Source organism: Phycodurus eques, chromosome 17, assembly GCF_024500275.1.
Source record: "Phycodurus eques isolate BA_2022a chromosome 17, UOR_Pequ_1.1, whole genome shotgun sequence".
Taxonomy (NCBI): domain Eukaryota; kingdom Metazoa; phylum Chordata; class Actinopteri; order Syngnathiformes; family Syngnathidae; genus Phycodurus; species Phycodurus eques.
In genome coordinates, this window is record NC_084541.1 from 21,298,521 (window position 1) to 21,312,719 (window position 14,199).

A 14,199-nucleotide genomic window follows, 5' to 3' on the forward strand; every position below is an offset into this window, starting at 1 on the left:
CAGATGAACTTCATTTGGCAAGGCTTGTGCTGACTCCTGTTTAATAGAAGATGGAATGTGATTGGATAATTTTGAACACTGCCACTTCCAGTTTTAAGAGGGTGTGCACAGTTGTGCAACCATTTATCAGTTATTTTTATCGATCTAATCTAAAAGATTTCATTTCGTTCAATCGAGTTGTACAAGTGACAGGTCACATTAATGGCGGAAAAGTTTTTGAAAATATTTATCTTGGTCTCATTTTCATCACCCAAAAAAAATAATGAATTTGACCAGCAGTGTGTAGACCTTTTCCATCTACTGTATATATTTTTCAGATTATTTAAATGGAGTGTGTATAATCTGTCTGTGAATAAAGATGATTGACAATCACAACAGCATCATCATCATAAACACTTTAATGACAGATCAGGCGAAATGTTTCATCAGGTTGCCCGGCCGCTAAAATACAAAAAAGCCGCGCCGCAACACCAGTGGAAAAAAAAAAACTGGAGTCAAACAAAGAAAAGACACACTCCGGCCGGAACACAAGATGAAGACGCAAATTACAAACACAAACATGCACTTTGTCCTTGGAAATCTCTGGCAACAAATGCCAACATTTTTGCCATAAAAAAGCGTCACACATGAAAATGCAAAGTCACGATGAAGGAAAAAAGTCTTTTCAAAAGATGCGAGGATATTCTTTGAAATTTTCACTTTGAACTAACTAGCAGCGGAACGGAGCTTCAATCCAACAGAAACGCACGCAAAGCACAACATTTGCCAAACTGCTGCTGATTTGATTTCTCACGAAGAAACCAACTTTCTCTTTCAAGCGCTTCAAAGTCAAGTGAGAACTTCCATCGGGGCAGGAAACGCCTGCACGCGCGCTTAGCAAGCTGGCCCGCCGGAACGGAGCGCAGCGCCGCCTCGAGGCCGCGCGCCAGAGTTTCTCCGCTGTGGCGACAGGGAGCGCGCCGTTCCGCGTCAAATGGGCGCACTTACCGCCTCGCTCGCACGCACGCGTCATCCCGAGGAAGAGGAGGATGAGGAGGGGCGGGGGACAATCCCGTGTCAAGCGGGCCTCGGGCAGCTGGAGGCGTCGGCGGTCCCGTAGCGCGTTCAGCCCACTTTGGCCCAGCCGAGGAAGGCGGGGATGTCCCGGACGGGGACGTTGCGTGTCAACGCTTTGACGCGCAGGTTGCGGTCGTCCGTGAGAAGGACCACCTCGCGGTGAAGGCGCACCGTCCCGTCTGAAAGGGGCCGGGGATAGAATAGGTCAGTTTTACATTTTCAGTAGTCTTGCGGAAAAAAATACAGAGAAAAAGGAAAACACATTTTAAAAAGTGTACACAATTGGCAGAAAAGGGAAAAAAAAATCTGCAACGAGGTGCATCCGCCGTTGCTGAACCGCAAGTAGGCGGGGGTCCGCTGGAATATTACGTAACAAACAATCAAGAAACAATGGAAATGATTTTTAATGTCGTAATTAGGCAGGAATTTGTATTTTCCCCAAGTGTTTAATGAATCTATTAAATGTAGGCGTACTGAAATAAAACGACTTTTCGACCATATTCTCATTCATTGAGATGTCCGTGTGTGTGAGTGTGTATGTATGTTACATATATATATATATATATATACACATACGCACAATTTTTTCAGGTGTTTCAGCCTTGGTTTCCTAATTTTCAGTTTCATCGAAGAATTTTAATACCTACAAATTTCATAAATAAATTCTTGCTTTTTACCTGAAATATTTGTACTTTTATCCACTTAAATCCATCAAATAATTTTTTTGCGCACGTCATCGGCCGGATAGGGATGCACCCCTAAATTGCAAAACCACTAGATACACAAAAGTAATATTTTCTTAAGGGCTTAAACAAGAAAAGCTCCTTATGAAATAATTGTTGAAATTTACATTGTATAACCCTAACCCTAGCTGGCAGCACAGCCATAATTATAGTTCCTCTGAATGAGTTTTTTTTTTTTTTTTTTCCCACACACAAGTTTCCGTTTTTGTTCTTTTGTGCATTTTCGCTAGCTAAATGGCAAACTGAAAAGACAACAAGAGGACAGGTTCCATACTTCTCTGATGGGGCATGAAGTCCTTGGCCTTGTCCTGGCAGTAGTGGAGGCAGCAGGACAGGATGACGTCATCGTTGTTGCCCTGACGACGGGAAACACTTGCGATTGGTTCGTTCAAACGACAAAGGCCCAGTAAGAACCCCAGTCGCGCGCTCTTCTGCTGGTGCCGATACATTACCCCGGGACTACATTCCGACAACAAAGCGCCCGTCGCTGTGTGAGGTTCTGACCTGCTGTCCCGAGGTGTCTTCGCTACGGAAGGCGATGGACTCCAGCTGGCTCCCCCTGCTGGTGAGCGCCCGCAGTCGCGGCTCCCGCGCCTCGAAGGCCTGCTCCAGGAACAGCACGGCCTGGCGGGCCTTCTCCTGCACGCCCCGGGCGTGCGCCGCCGCCGCCGCGACGTGTCCTCCTCCTCTTGCTCCTCCTCCTCCTCCTCCCCCCGAAGCGTCCTGGCCCTTCGCCAGGCCGTCCAGCTCCGTAATCACTGCCGCGGCAAAACCACAAAGACGCTGAGGAAATTGGGACTCGTCCATTTGCGGCCCGCGACAGATACGACGGATCAAAATGGATCCTGCCCGCAACTACGACCCCTAAAAAAGAGCAGTGGGGCGGGTGGTTTGCGACCTCCGCATCACTCCCTGAAAACGACAATTACTACTGTAATAACTGGTTTTACATCTTACCGATGAGGGGCACCACCACGATGTAGCTGCCACAATGGAGGAGCTTCTTGAGCGCCACCAGATGGTCGATGAAGCCGTTGGTGTCGGGCACCAGGAAGAGAGGCCGGACCTCCAGCTGCAGCCGCCCGCTCGTCTGCAGCACCGCCTGACGCACAATAAACATTTGACTTTTTGACTGCAAAATGTCAAGAGAACTTTCAAGACACCTGGGAACTCCTAAATGATCACAAAATGGACTTACAATACACAATTATCTGTGTTTACTTATATTTCAAATGAATTCGCCACGGTAATGAGTGCATCCGGTCCCATTTGAGTTGACAAGATAAAGCCCAATGATTGTAAAAAACGGGACGCGGTGGTATCGGAATACAAGATTTGATTGCCATCGTGAAAGAGCAAATTTGATTCGGGCATGACGTGTTGGCTGTCCCACACCGCCGACGTTTATATATTTTTTTTTAAATAACCTCATCGGCCGCGGCACGGTGGACGACTGGTTAGCACATCTGCCTCACAGTTCTGGGGTTGCGGGTTGAAATCCCGGCCCCGCCTGTGTGGAGTTTGCACGTTCTCCCCGTGCCTGCGTGGCTTTTCTCCGGGCACTCCGCTTTCCTCCTACATCCCAAAAACATGCGTGAATTGGAGACTCTAAATTGCCCGTAGGTGAGACTGTGAGTGCGAACGGTCGTTTGTTTGTATGTGCCCTGCGATGGGCCGGCGACCGGTTCAGAGTGGACCCCGCCTCTCGCCCGAAGACAGCCGGGATAGGCTCCGGCACGCCCGCGACCCGCGTGAGGAGAAGCGGAACGGAAGATGAACGAATGAATGCATGAACTTCATTGGCCGTCAGATATTTACAGTACGACATCAAAAGACACGCGACGAGGCTCAAAATAAAGTCGCTTTTGGAATCAAATACGCTGCGCACGCGGCCACGCGGAGTCAATGTCTTTTGCGGAGCCGATCAATCGGCGAATTTTGACATTAAAGCCGATCGGCCCATCGGCATAAAATGCTACTTATCGGCAGAGACCGATCAGGCCGATAAAATCGGTGTACAGTCTATTAAAATGCGTTTACTTGTATTTGAAATGAGTTTGTGTTGAAAATGTTTTGTTGTATTTGAAATGGATCTACTTGTATTTTGTCGCGGCGCTTCTGCTGCTGCGCCAGCTTGTTGGCGAGGGCGTGGCGCCGCGCCTTCAGCTGTCGGATGTCGCTCTCGCCGTCTCCCTCCGCCGCCTCCTCTTCGTCGTCGTCTTCCTCGCCTTCCGACGCGGACATCGAGGACTCCACGATGACGTCGTCGGCCTGCGACCACAAAAACGTCCACAAACTGAATACCCGTCACATGATCCACACCACAGACATTACATGTATAATTTGATGCTTCCTCATAGTTTTATGTCAAGAAATGAAGTTCATTGGAAATGTCGGTGTTTGATGCGTCAATTTTTGATTTATTTTTTCTAATAGTTGCTAGAGTTGGAGCTTGACACTTTTTTAACAACAGTCAATAGATTTGCTGCTCGTCTATTTTTTGAACAAATTCCTTCTCGTTTTATGTATAGCAAAAATATGATGTTAAGGGAAACGTCAGTGTTTGAGGTGTCAATTCTACACGTTTGAAGACTATTAGCGGTGGTCCGTTTGACACTCGTAAGACGTGCGAAGGACTCGTCTCGTCACCTCTTTGTCGGACAGCGAGTCCTGTCCGGTCTTGCCGTCCGTGGAGGCGGCGGAAGGAGGCGGCGGGGCCACGGAGACGTATTTGCCGCCCTTGAAGGCCAGCAGAGGTTCTTCCTGCCCGCACAGCGCCTCCAGGAAGTACTTGAGCACCGTCACCCGTTTGCAATCGGCGGCTATGGCCTGAGGCGAAAGACGGCGAGAAGGTCGCAAAAGGGAGCGCGCATCAGCTCGTACGTGAAGCGCGCGCGGTACCGTGTCGGTGCGGCGGTCGACGTAGCAGGGCTCCTGCGGCGCGGCCAGCAGGGGAACGAAGCCGGCGAGCAGCCTGTCCTCCTTCAGCTGCAGCACGGTCAGCTCCTCGTCGCCCTCCGCCTCGTCCGTGTCCACCTTGTAGAGCGGCGCCTCGCCGTGGTCCACGCGCGCCAGCACGTTGCAGAGGCGGGCCAGGCACCGCCACGCGTCCGGGCCGACGCTGCGGGACGGAGGAGGTAGAAGAAGTGAGGAAACGCGGACGGCGAGGAGGGGACGGCGAGGAGAAGGAGCGCTCACTCGATGCGGCAGGGCGGCGGGTTCCACCGGTCCGGGTGGCCCAGCATCCAGTCGGACCAAACCTTGACGGCGGGAAGGAGTTCCCGCAGGTCCGCCGGGAAATCGGAGACCCTCAGCAGAGCCTCCGGCTCGCCGTCTTTGTCCTCCTGCTCTGCGGCCGACGCGGACGCAGAGGCTGCGATGCGCAAAGAGCCGCAAATGAAAAGGAGAACGTCACCGAACGTGGCAAGCGGAGATCCTTCGGTCAGAATATTTTCTATCGCACTTGTGGCTGTCGTAAGTCATGGCACAAAGGGAGCCGTTTCTTTTTTCTCAATATTTAACTTTTCTTTTCCTGTATGCTGAAGTCATGTTGCTGAAGGATTTGTGTGTCTTTTCCTGCATGTTTAGCGTTTGTTGGAAGGGATTTCAGCGCGTCAATACACGCCCGAGGCTTTTCACTCACTGCTTTAACGCGGGTTTTCTTTGGTGTTTAACTCACGATTTAACTTCCACGGAGGTGTAATAGCGGCGCAGTACCTGCGGGGGTGTCGGTGAGGATCTGCGTGCAGCGTTGCACCATCAGCGCAAACACGGCGAGGCCCAGCGCCGTGCTCTGCTCCTGCAGCATCGAGCGAGACTCTCCTCCTCCTCCTTCTTCTTCACCTCCGCCTGTGCCACGGACAGATGCACACGTGTGTCACGCTTGCGTTGTCGCGTGCGTGCGCGTGCGTGCGTGTCACCTCGAGTGAGGGCGTTGTGTACGGCGAACATGTTGATGGTGACGATCTGCAGCAGGTGCGTGCCGCCCAGGAGCGACGGGCCGTGCCGGAGCAGCGCGCCGAACTCCTGGAGAACCCGCCGGGCCACCCTGGGGAACGACTCCATCCTGCGTGCGCCCGTGGAAGAGGAACGTTGCATTTTAGCACAGGTGCGGGGTCGACTGGAGTCACGTGATTGACTGGAGTCGGACTCACCCCACTTTGGTGAAGAGCTTCCCGTGCGCGTGCAGAAAGCTCAGGATGAATCTCTTGTTGAGCTGGAAAAAAAAAAAAAAAAAAAAAAAAGTCATTCATCTGAATGCAACCGTCTTTGATGTTTAAACATCAAAAACTGTATTTCAGGGATATTTAAACTCATTAATATCATGGGTAATCTAAAATGATTCTACAATCACAAATTTCCCCATTGTGGAACCTAGCATAATTGCTTCCCTTTTCAATCGTGCGCATTATACAAAGGTATAGGAAAATATACGTATTTTAGGTTCTGCCACTTTGTAATCAAATGTTTTCTTATTGAAATTAATCATATACTGAAAATGATTTACTCCTGAATAATGTGTTCAATATTGTAGCTGTGGTGCGCTCTCGAGTTCAGTTTTGTTTTATGCTTTGGGTGGGAGGGCGTTAACAACACATTGACATGCGAGCCGCCGGCTTGCACGATGTCGTCAAAACTAGCCATGTCATCTGTCGGGATGATACGTTCACTTCTGGCTCCAGAACACACACGGCAAAACGACGCAGAGGGGGATGAGCACACAAGGTCGATGAACATTCACATTATGAACTATTTAGGGGATTAGAGGACTAACTGACATTAAAGAGCATTTTCACAACTACTTACAACAGCGCCAGGCATGCTGGGAAATACTCCGACACCCCACGGTGACGTCATCGTTAAAACATGGCAGCATGCTGTCGGAGTATTTCCCGTCATGTCAAAACTAATCTCTATAAGAGTGCATCCCAAACACAATATTAAATACATTATTCAGGAGTTACGGGAACTCAACTTCGTAAAACCGATGAGAGGAAATTAGAGGCAACTCGCCACCACCATTTATAGCATGCCATCATACGAACGTATAGAAATATCGGGTGCGCACTGTACATGGGTAGAAGACTTCTCGATTTCTGTCGCCAGCTTTGGAGGTGCGCATTATATATGGGAAATTACAGTAATAAAGTTAATCTTATCATTGTTTTGAGAGGCAGCTCTTACGTCACTAGCGCTGAGACCGCCGAGCTCTGCGTCCAGTTCACAGTCCCCGGCGGGCTCGCCGGCGGCCCCTCGCGCGGACGCGGCCTTGGCGCCCACGCGTCCGCCGGGGCGCAGCCAGACTTCGGAGCGCGCCCCGTCCTCGGGCGCGGCGCGCCCCCTGACGGCGGGCCCCCCCGAGCCGCCGTCCCGCTCGTCCTGCCTCCTGCGTTGCTCCAACTGCTCCGTTTTGCACTTGGCCTCCTCGAACAGGCTGGTGAGGCTCTCCTTGGCCGTCAGGATGGGGTTGGACGCCGCCAGGCTGCGCATGTAGTAATACACGGCGTCCAGCTTGCGCTTCTGCGGGTGGGGACAAACGCTCGGGGATCAATGTGCTACGAGCTAACTGGCCGCCGCTAAAGGTCCGCGTTTTGCCACTCACGGTGTAGACCGCCAGCAAGGCCAGCTGGTTGTACGGGCGGCCATTTTTGGGGGCGATCTGCTGGGCTTTCAGGTACCAGCTAAGAAAAAGAATCAAACGCATAAAGACGTTAAATATACAGCGCAACCGCAACGCTCACTAATTTAATTTGTTACGAGAGTCCGTTCACAAAGGTAATCAATTTTTCCCATTGAAATGAATGGAAATTGAATGAATCTGTTCCAGCCCCCGAACAAAGTTGTTTCACTTGTTTTGATCGTGTCGATAAAAATACAGCACAAGATGGAAATAAGTGAAAACATACAATATGAGCAAATAACTGTTTTGCGTAATGATAACACTGTCGAAAGTGAGCGCTTTTTTTTATTCCTCCAAACCAACAATCATTTTCCTACCTTTTCTATAATTGGATCAATTCTATCATAATTCTTTGTGTTTTTGTTTGTTTTTTGTTTGCTATTTGCAGCAGGGTTCGGCGGGGATTACCATCCAAGGAAAAAATTGGAACGAGACAATAATCATCATTTTCCGCAAACGTCTTCGTACCTGCGAGCTTTTCCATAGTTGGCCGAGTCGCTAGCTTGTTGGCGGTAGCGAGCGATGTCTCCTTGACAGATCATACAGCGCTGAGCGCTGATCAGAGCGTACTTCACCTGAGACAGCACAAACTCTGAGTACAGTACAGCAACCGCTTCCGTTTGGGGAAAATACTGGCTGTTCCCAAAAATCTGACATGTCCAAATGATCTTAAATCAGTTGAAAAACTAAGTTTAAAGCAACTTTTAGTAGACCACATTTCAGCTGTAGACTGTTTTTCCGATCACTCAGCTCTTCATATTTCAAAGGAACATTTTCGGTAAGACCCCGCCCGTACCGTTTTGCGCAGCGGCCGCGCCCTGATGGCCATGCCGTCCATGTAGTCGTCCAGTTTGAACTGGTAGACCGTCTGCATCTTGTGGAGCAGCGTGTCAAAGAACTGCGCTCCCTGGAAACGAGGCAGAAATAAGTCCCGAGCGGAAATCTTCAACGTTCAAGCGAGTCCCGAGTCGCGTTTTTACAGCCGTCTACCTCGTCGAGCAGCGTGAGCAGCACGTTGCGGATGTGCGGCGTGTCGTCGCCGTCGGCGGGGTCCTTGAGCAGCTGGCGGAAGCGCTCGATGACCTGGTAGAAGACGTTCTTCCACAGCGCCTGGTCCACGGCGTGGGAGTCGGCCAGCTCGATGTCGCTCAGAACCACGCGCTCGTACACGCCCAGCAGCTCCACCCTGGCGGTCGGGAACACGCGCGCCCATCACAATCGACATCCTTGCAAACGCGCATCGCAACATCAATGGGCTAGGCAATCATTTGCAATGTATGAACCATTTTCAACATTTTATAAAAAAAATCATAATAATTGGGAAAGAATTTGGGGAACAAATCCGCAAATAGGTGAATCCGCGGGTGTCGGACCGTGAATATGCAGGCGTCCCCTGTGTACCTTTTAGCATTACGACGTAAGCCTCGTTTTTGATGAACACTCGGGCTTCGTACGCTACTGTATTCGAATGTTGAATCTTGGAGAGCCAAGTACTTTTTTCGGCGCAACTGAGTGTAAAAAGGTTGAGAGGTGGCGATGTCGATGATTTTGAAGCCAATGTGCGCGTGTGATTTGGAGCTTCCTTGTGACCTGAGCCGGGCCATGCGCTCCAGCCCGTCGGCGCTGAGTCCGTCTCGGGACAGCAGGTTGCTGAGCTGAACTTCCTGGGAGTCCGCCGCCCTGAGCACGCGGCCCAGCTCGCCTCTGGCCTGCTGCTCCGCCTCCTCCGCCGTCGGCGCGCCGCCCGCCCGGGGGTGACCTCTGTACACCTGAGCCGTCGGGTACGCGCCGTCGGCCGCCTGGTTGGGCGGCGCGAAGGGGAAGGGGTGGCGCTGGCCGGCGGGCGCGGCGCAGCAGTAGGGGTCGTCCGACTTCTGGAACTTGTAGCGGGCCGAGGCGGCCGCCCGCCGCTGCGACACCGGAGGACTCCCCGCCGCTTCGTCGTCCGTGTCCAGGAAGTGCAGCTGACCGTATCCCGTCGGCGGGTAGACGGCGCGCGGGAGGGAGCGCCGGCCGCCGGGGGACGGCGCCGGTTTCTGCTCGGGATTGTTGGGGTCCCACAGGCGCCTGGCGCCTCCGCCGCGGCCTCCTCGGACCCGCGAGGCGGCTCCTCCTCGAAGCCCGCCGAAAAGCATCCGCTGGCCCGCTTCGGCCGGGTCGGAGATGTCGCTGCGGGACGGCAGCACCAGGATACCTGGTGGACACGCCGGTCTTGATGTTACTATACCTCTCAACTCGGAATCATTGTTCAAGAATGTATTCAATGTTGCGCACATAACAGTTGCGTACATTCTACACTTTTTAGGGCTGTCAAAGTTAAAGTGTTAACTCGTGATGAATCACCCCAAAAAAATGATCGCATTCATCATGTATTCACTGAGATTCATCACGCAATTTATTTTGACCACACACGCTCAATTGACCTTCACGGCGGATGGATATGTGAAACGCGGCGCAGGTTGCTATCAGGTCAGTGATCAGGTCAACGCGAAGATGAGTGAGGAGATGCCCAGCACAAATTTGGCTTCAAAAGTCACACCGAAAAATAAGCTCATTTGCATATTTCATCCAAGCGCAACCTGCTCAAAGCAAAACCTGTGATGAATTGCAAATAATCCAAATTCAAAAGCGTGATTAATCTGATTTGATGAAATGAATCGATTGACAGCCCTAATCATTTCACATCACTGTCATTAATATACTTCCCACTTTGCACTAATTGTACAAATACCGCAGCGTAATTTGTTACCTACCACATACCAACATCTTAAACATTTTCTCATTTTCTTCTTAATAGTTTACTGATTTTCCCATCAATTACACAGATAAAAATTGATTTTGCATTATTGAGCAATACCAACACAATATGCGCATACGAGGTACAGTTATTATTTTTGTCCGCTTGGGGTCACCATCCTCCCATTTTATTGCGTAGTACCTGTGACTTTGAATGTGTGCGTGGCCAGGCCCGGCGAGCGACGTGCGCGTCATCGAACGAGAGTGCGGTCGGCTGCCGCTCGCTCACGTTAGCGAGTCTGCGCGTCGAGTGCCTCGCATCTGCAGCTCGGGTCGCCCGCTTGCTTTCTTTTCTTAAAACGTGTTCAACGAAGTGACGGCAAGTGTAGCGGCGCCAGCGTCTATCCTTTGACCCCCGTGGAAGAACTCTAATCCGTACTAATTAGCAGTGGTAGGCTCCCTAAAATGAGCGAACAATGCTTGCGTTACTTTGCGCTGGCCATCGTAGACGTGCTGTTGATGTTTTCTTCCTTGTTAAAGAGGAAGAAACGATGGCAAACTTCGTACATTCTCAATCAATGACGCACCCTCGGCTCGCCTCCACCGCGCCGTCTTATTTCTCCACGGAGCGTTGCGCGTCGGCAGTAACGTCAGTCCGTTCGGAAAAATGATCCCTGCGGCGCTACGAGAAACAGATTTTGTCATTGTTGTACTCAAATAATGGTTTCAGCCCGAGTTGAATGAGATAGAAAAGTCTTACAATTCTGCCTCAAAGCTGCTCTCGTTTTTGTTTTGACATTGCTTCTATGCGACTGACATGAATGTTTACGTGTGAATTCTGCTGCTGTGTGTCAACTTCGTTTCTCTCACAGGATGAATAAAGTAGCTATGTTTCTATGTAACGCTCCGAACTCTGACCTCTATGACGCCACTTTTGGTCATTTCCGTACGTAAACTTGCGTCAGTAACTGCGCTGCTCTCGACTCCCTTTAACGCCTTGCGTGTCCGTCATCAATCCGCGTCCGTTCGTACCTCCGCCGCGGCCGCGAGGAGCCGGCCCGTGTTTGTGGCGATCCCCGGAGGCGTCTCGTTTCTTCTGCGAGGAGACCCCGCCGATCCCTCGCCCTCGGCAGGCCTGCCGCTCCTCGCGCGCGCCGTCCGTCCCGCGCGTCCGTCCGTCGTCCGCCGCGTCGCTCGTCTCGCTTCCTTCGGCGGAGTCGGCCGAGGACTCCCCGTCGACGTCGCGGCCGCGGAGGTGCGTTCTGCGCGCTCCTCTCTGCGGGCGGCCGTCGCCGGCGACGCTGCCGGCCGAGCTGCTGCTGTACGTGCGACGGCGCGGGCGTCGGACGTCCGATTTGGAATAGCGCTTGGAGGCGGGCGCGGCGCCGTCCGATTTGCGGCGCTCGCTGCGCTGGCCCTCGCGCTGCGCGTTCCTCCGCGTGGGAGCGTCTTCCCCGCCGCGCTTTTTGTAGTTGATATCGACGCTTCTCCTCCGGCCCCCCCTTCCCTCGTTTGGATGAGTCTCTCCTGAGTTGTTGGCCTCGCCGGCGTCCCGTCTCTCTTTTTCCCGCTCGCTCGGCCCCGCGACGACATCTTGGCTCTTCTCCTTCTCGCCGCCTCTTCTTCGGCGGTTTCCCTTTTCTGGCTTCTTTTCCTCCCGTCTTTCCTGATCTGTCGTTTTGCCTCTCCGGCCGGCTGCGTCCTCGGCGCCTTCGCGAGACGCTTCCGCCTTGACGCTGAGTTTTTCCACTTTGCCCGCAAGTTTCTCCACCGTGACTTCTTCCGCAGCCTGCCGTCCTTTTTTCCTGTGTGTCTCCTTGAAATTCGTATTATCTTGAGTGCGTTTCCCGTCTTCTGCGTTCTCCTTTGCCTCTCTTTCTTCGGCGCGCCGCTCGGCTTCACGGTCGCGATTCCCCGAGGGGGGCTTATCCTGCTCTCGCGCCCCACCGCAGTCTTTTCCCTGTGCATTCCGGCGGATTCCGGGCTGGTAAAATTCCCGGTCGGGCTTGCGGGTTTTCTTTGGCTTGACGGCTCCGGCGGGATCCTGACTTTCTTGGTGGTTTTGGGGCACGTCTTTTTCCCGAGCGGCCTCGCTGTTGACGTCGTGAACATTATAGTCGCCGCCTCCCGCCTCGTCGTCGGCGCGGACGAGGAGGTTCTTTTTGCCGTTCTTCGGTTTGGGACCGCTTTCGGCCTCCTCGCTGTCGCGGCGCTGTCGTCCCTGTCCGGGCCCTCGCCGGTAGCGCTGCAAGTCGGGACGGCGCCAGTGCTTCTTGGGCCCGTGGCAGTCCTCTGCGTTCAAAGAAAGAACACACACACAAAGATTTGGCAATCGGGATTTCGAGAACCTCCTGCGTGCTGTAATCCGAGACTGACATACAGGCAAAATGAAATGCTCTTGGTGCCGAGGAACTATGTTGACAAGCGTTTCAGGAGCTTCATTTGGACAAAAGTAGTGCTTCGCTGCCATCCTTCTTTCTGAGTTTTCAAATAATCAAATGGAATTTTTCATTTGTTGGCCCATGACATGTTTTTATTTCAGAATAGTACACGGAGTAGCGAGTCGATTCTGAGACGGAAGTCATTCGTGACTGTCAGCACGAATAACGAATCGGGATTTAGCGAGCCCTACTTTTGTTTACAGTAACTCGACCAACCCCTCAACAAACTATTATCCTGGACTTCGGATTTCCAAAACGAGTTATCCATCACGTTGCCGTGTATGATGCATGTATGTATGATGAGGTGATTAAACCGTCATAACGGCCCTCTGAGGGACACCGTAACAACAACGACTTTGACAAGTTTCCGCATGCACAGCACAGCACAATCACACGACGAAGTGCTTCACTGCTTTGGTTTTTGTCGCACAAGTTTCTCAAACTCGCCCTTTGGTTGTCCTCGTGACGACAAAATCAACGCTCGTTTGGAGTCGTTTTAAGTTCGCTTTAAAAGGCACAGACTCATGTCTCGCACTTAAGTGTGTAACGTTAACTGTCGTGGCAAAATGTCCGCGACGTTTAAAAGCAACGCGCGCGGGCTGACACGGCTAGCATGAGCACGATTAGCATTAGCGAGATTAGCCGAGCGCGCGCACGTTCGGCAACGACGCGAGTTTGCGAGCTTGCGAGCTTTTGAGCTCTCTGCCGTTGTCGTTGTGTTTTGTCCTCTTTGCACCTTTGTCAAGTGTCGAATTGGACGCCGCGGCGCTTTGGACTCGAAGTTCGGCGGCGGAGATTCTCACTCGGTCCAGCTGCTCCGCCATCTTGGTTGGTCCAACGCACAACAACAGGAAACCACGAAACACATACGGAGGCCGCGACGGGACAAACCTCGACGGACGACGGTGACCTCATCTTACCGACGACTACAAACTTTGGTTAGTGAAAGGTAAAGCAACACCGGTAGATACGTATGGAAAAATCCGTGTAGGGGTCCCGTACTTATTGGTAGTTTCTCGACCGTTTAAGCCCGGTGAGTAAAGACTATTTGCGTCTGTTTTGGCCATATTGACGTCTCCACTCACAAGTCAGTGCGCTTTCAGTTCCGCGTGAGATCCACTAGGTGTCACAATTGAGGAAGGGTTTGTATTGGCCCGACGGAAGCGCATTCCCGTGCAGTTTTATTTCACACCCGCTCGATTGAACACTTAGCATTTCCAGCCCATTCCCACGCATTTCGCTGGTCCGCGTCACGTCCGGTGTCGTCAGTGCCGGGGCGCAGGTGGGCACGTAACGATGTACGTGCAGGTGCGGTATGTGCGCCTCCCGTGCAGATGATGCGCCGCCGCCGCAGTCAACACGTCCACTTCCGCAGCAGCAGCAAGTTTTGGAGCCAAACGGGAATTGTCACCCTCGGTCCGCTGAATTATTCATCTGCACTCTTTGCTTTCCTTGGTTGCAATAACGATCAGAAACATCCACACAAACTCGTCAACCGAATGACTTTTACAGCACTTTTCCCCCCAGCAAAATGATCCGTTTT

The 14,199-nt window shown here is 52.1% G+C and overlaps 1 protein-coding gene across 3 annotated transcripts; it reads right to left on the bottom strand.

Annotated features, from left to right (window-relative positions):
• Window positions 1-418: 418 nt before the first annotated feature.
• Window positions 419-13,500, bottom strand: smg6 (SMG6 nonsense mediated mRNA decay factor). Of its 3 annotated transcripts, none has more exons than XM_061702901.1 (19): window positions 13,393-13,500; window positions 11,248-12,507; window positions 9,070-9,673; window positions 8,470-8,665; window positions 8,276-8,386; window positions 7,948-8,054; window positions 7,402-7,480; window positions 6,984-7,319; window positions 5,954-6,015; window positions 5,720-5,865; window positions 5,517-5,648; window positions 4,998-5,172; window positions 4,701-4,920; window positions 4,449-4,628; window positions 3,897-4,070; window positions 2,757-2,901; window positions 2,304-2,557; window positions 2,074-2,155; window positions 419-1,235 (listed from the first exon to the last, which is right to left on the bottom strand). In XM_061702901.1, the coding sequence occupies exons 1-19, from the start codon at window positions 13,478-13,480 to the stop codon at window positions 1,105-1,107; spliced, it is 4,482 nt and encodes a 1,493-aa protein (XP_061558885.1). In that variant the 5' UTR covers window positions 13,481-13,500; the 3' UTR covers window positions 419-1,104. The 3 variants fall into 3 exon arrangements, with proteins under 3 accessions (XP_061558885.1, XP_061558884.1, XP_061558886.1); XM_061702900.1 differs by having other exon boundaries at window positions 8,881-9,673; XM_061702902.1 differs by lacking the exons at window positions 11,248-12,507; window positions 13,393-13,500 and adding exons at window positions 10,418-10,675; window positions 10,803-11,237 and having other exon boundaries at window positions 8,881-9,673.
• Between the last annotated feature and the right edge of the window lie 699 nt (window positions 13,501-14,199).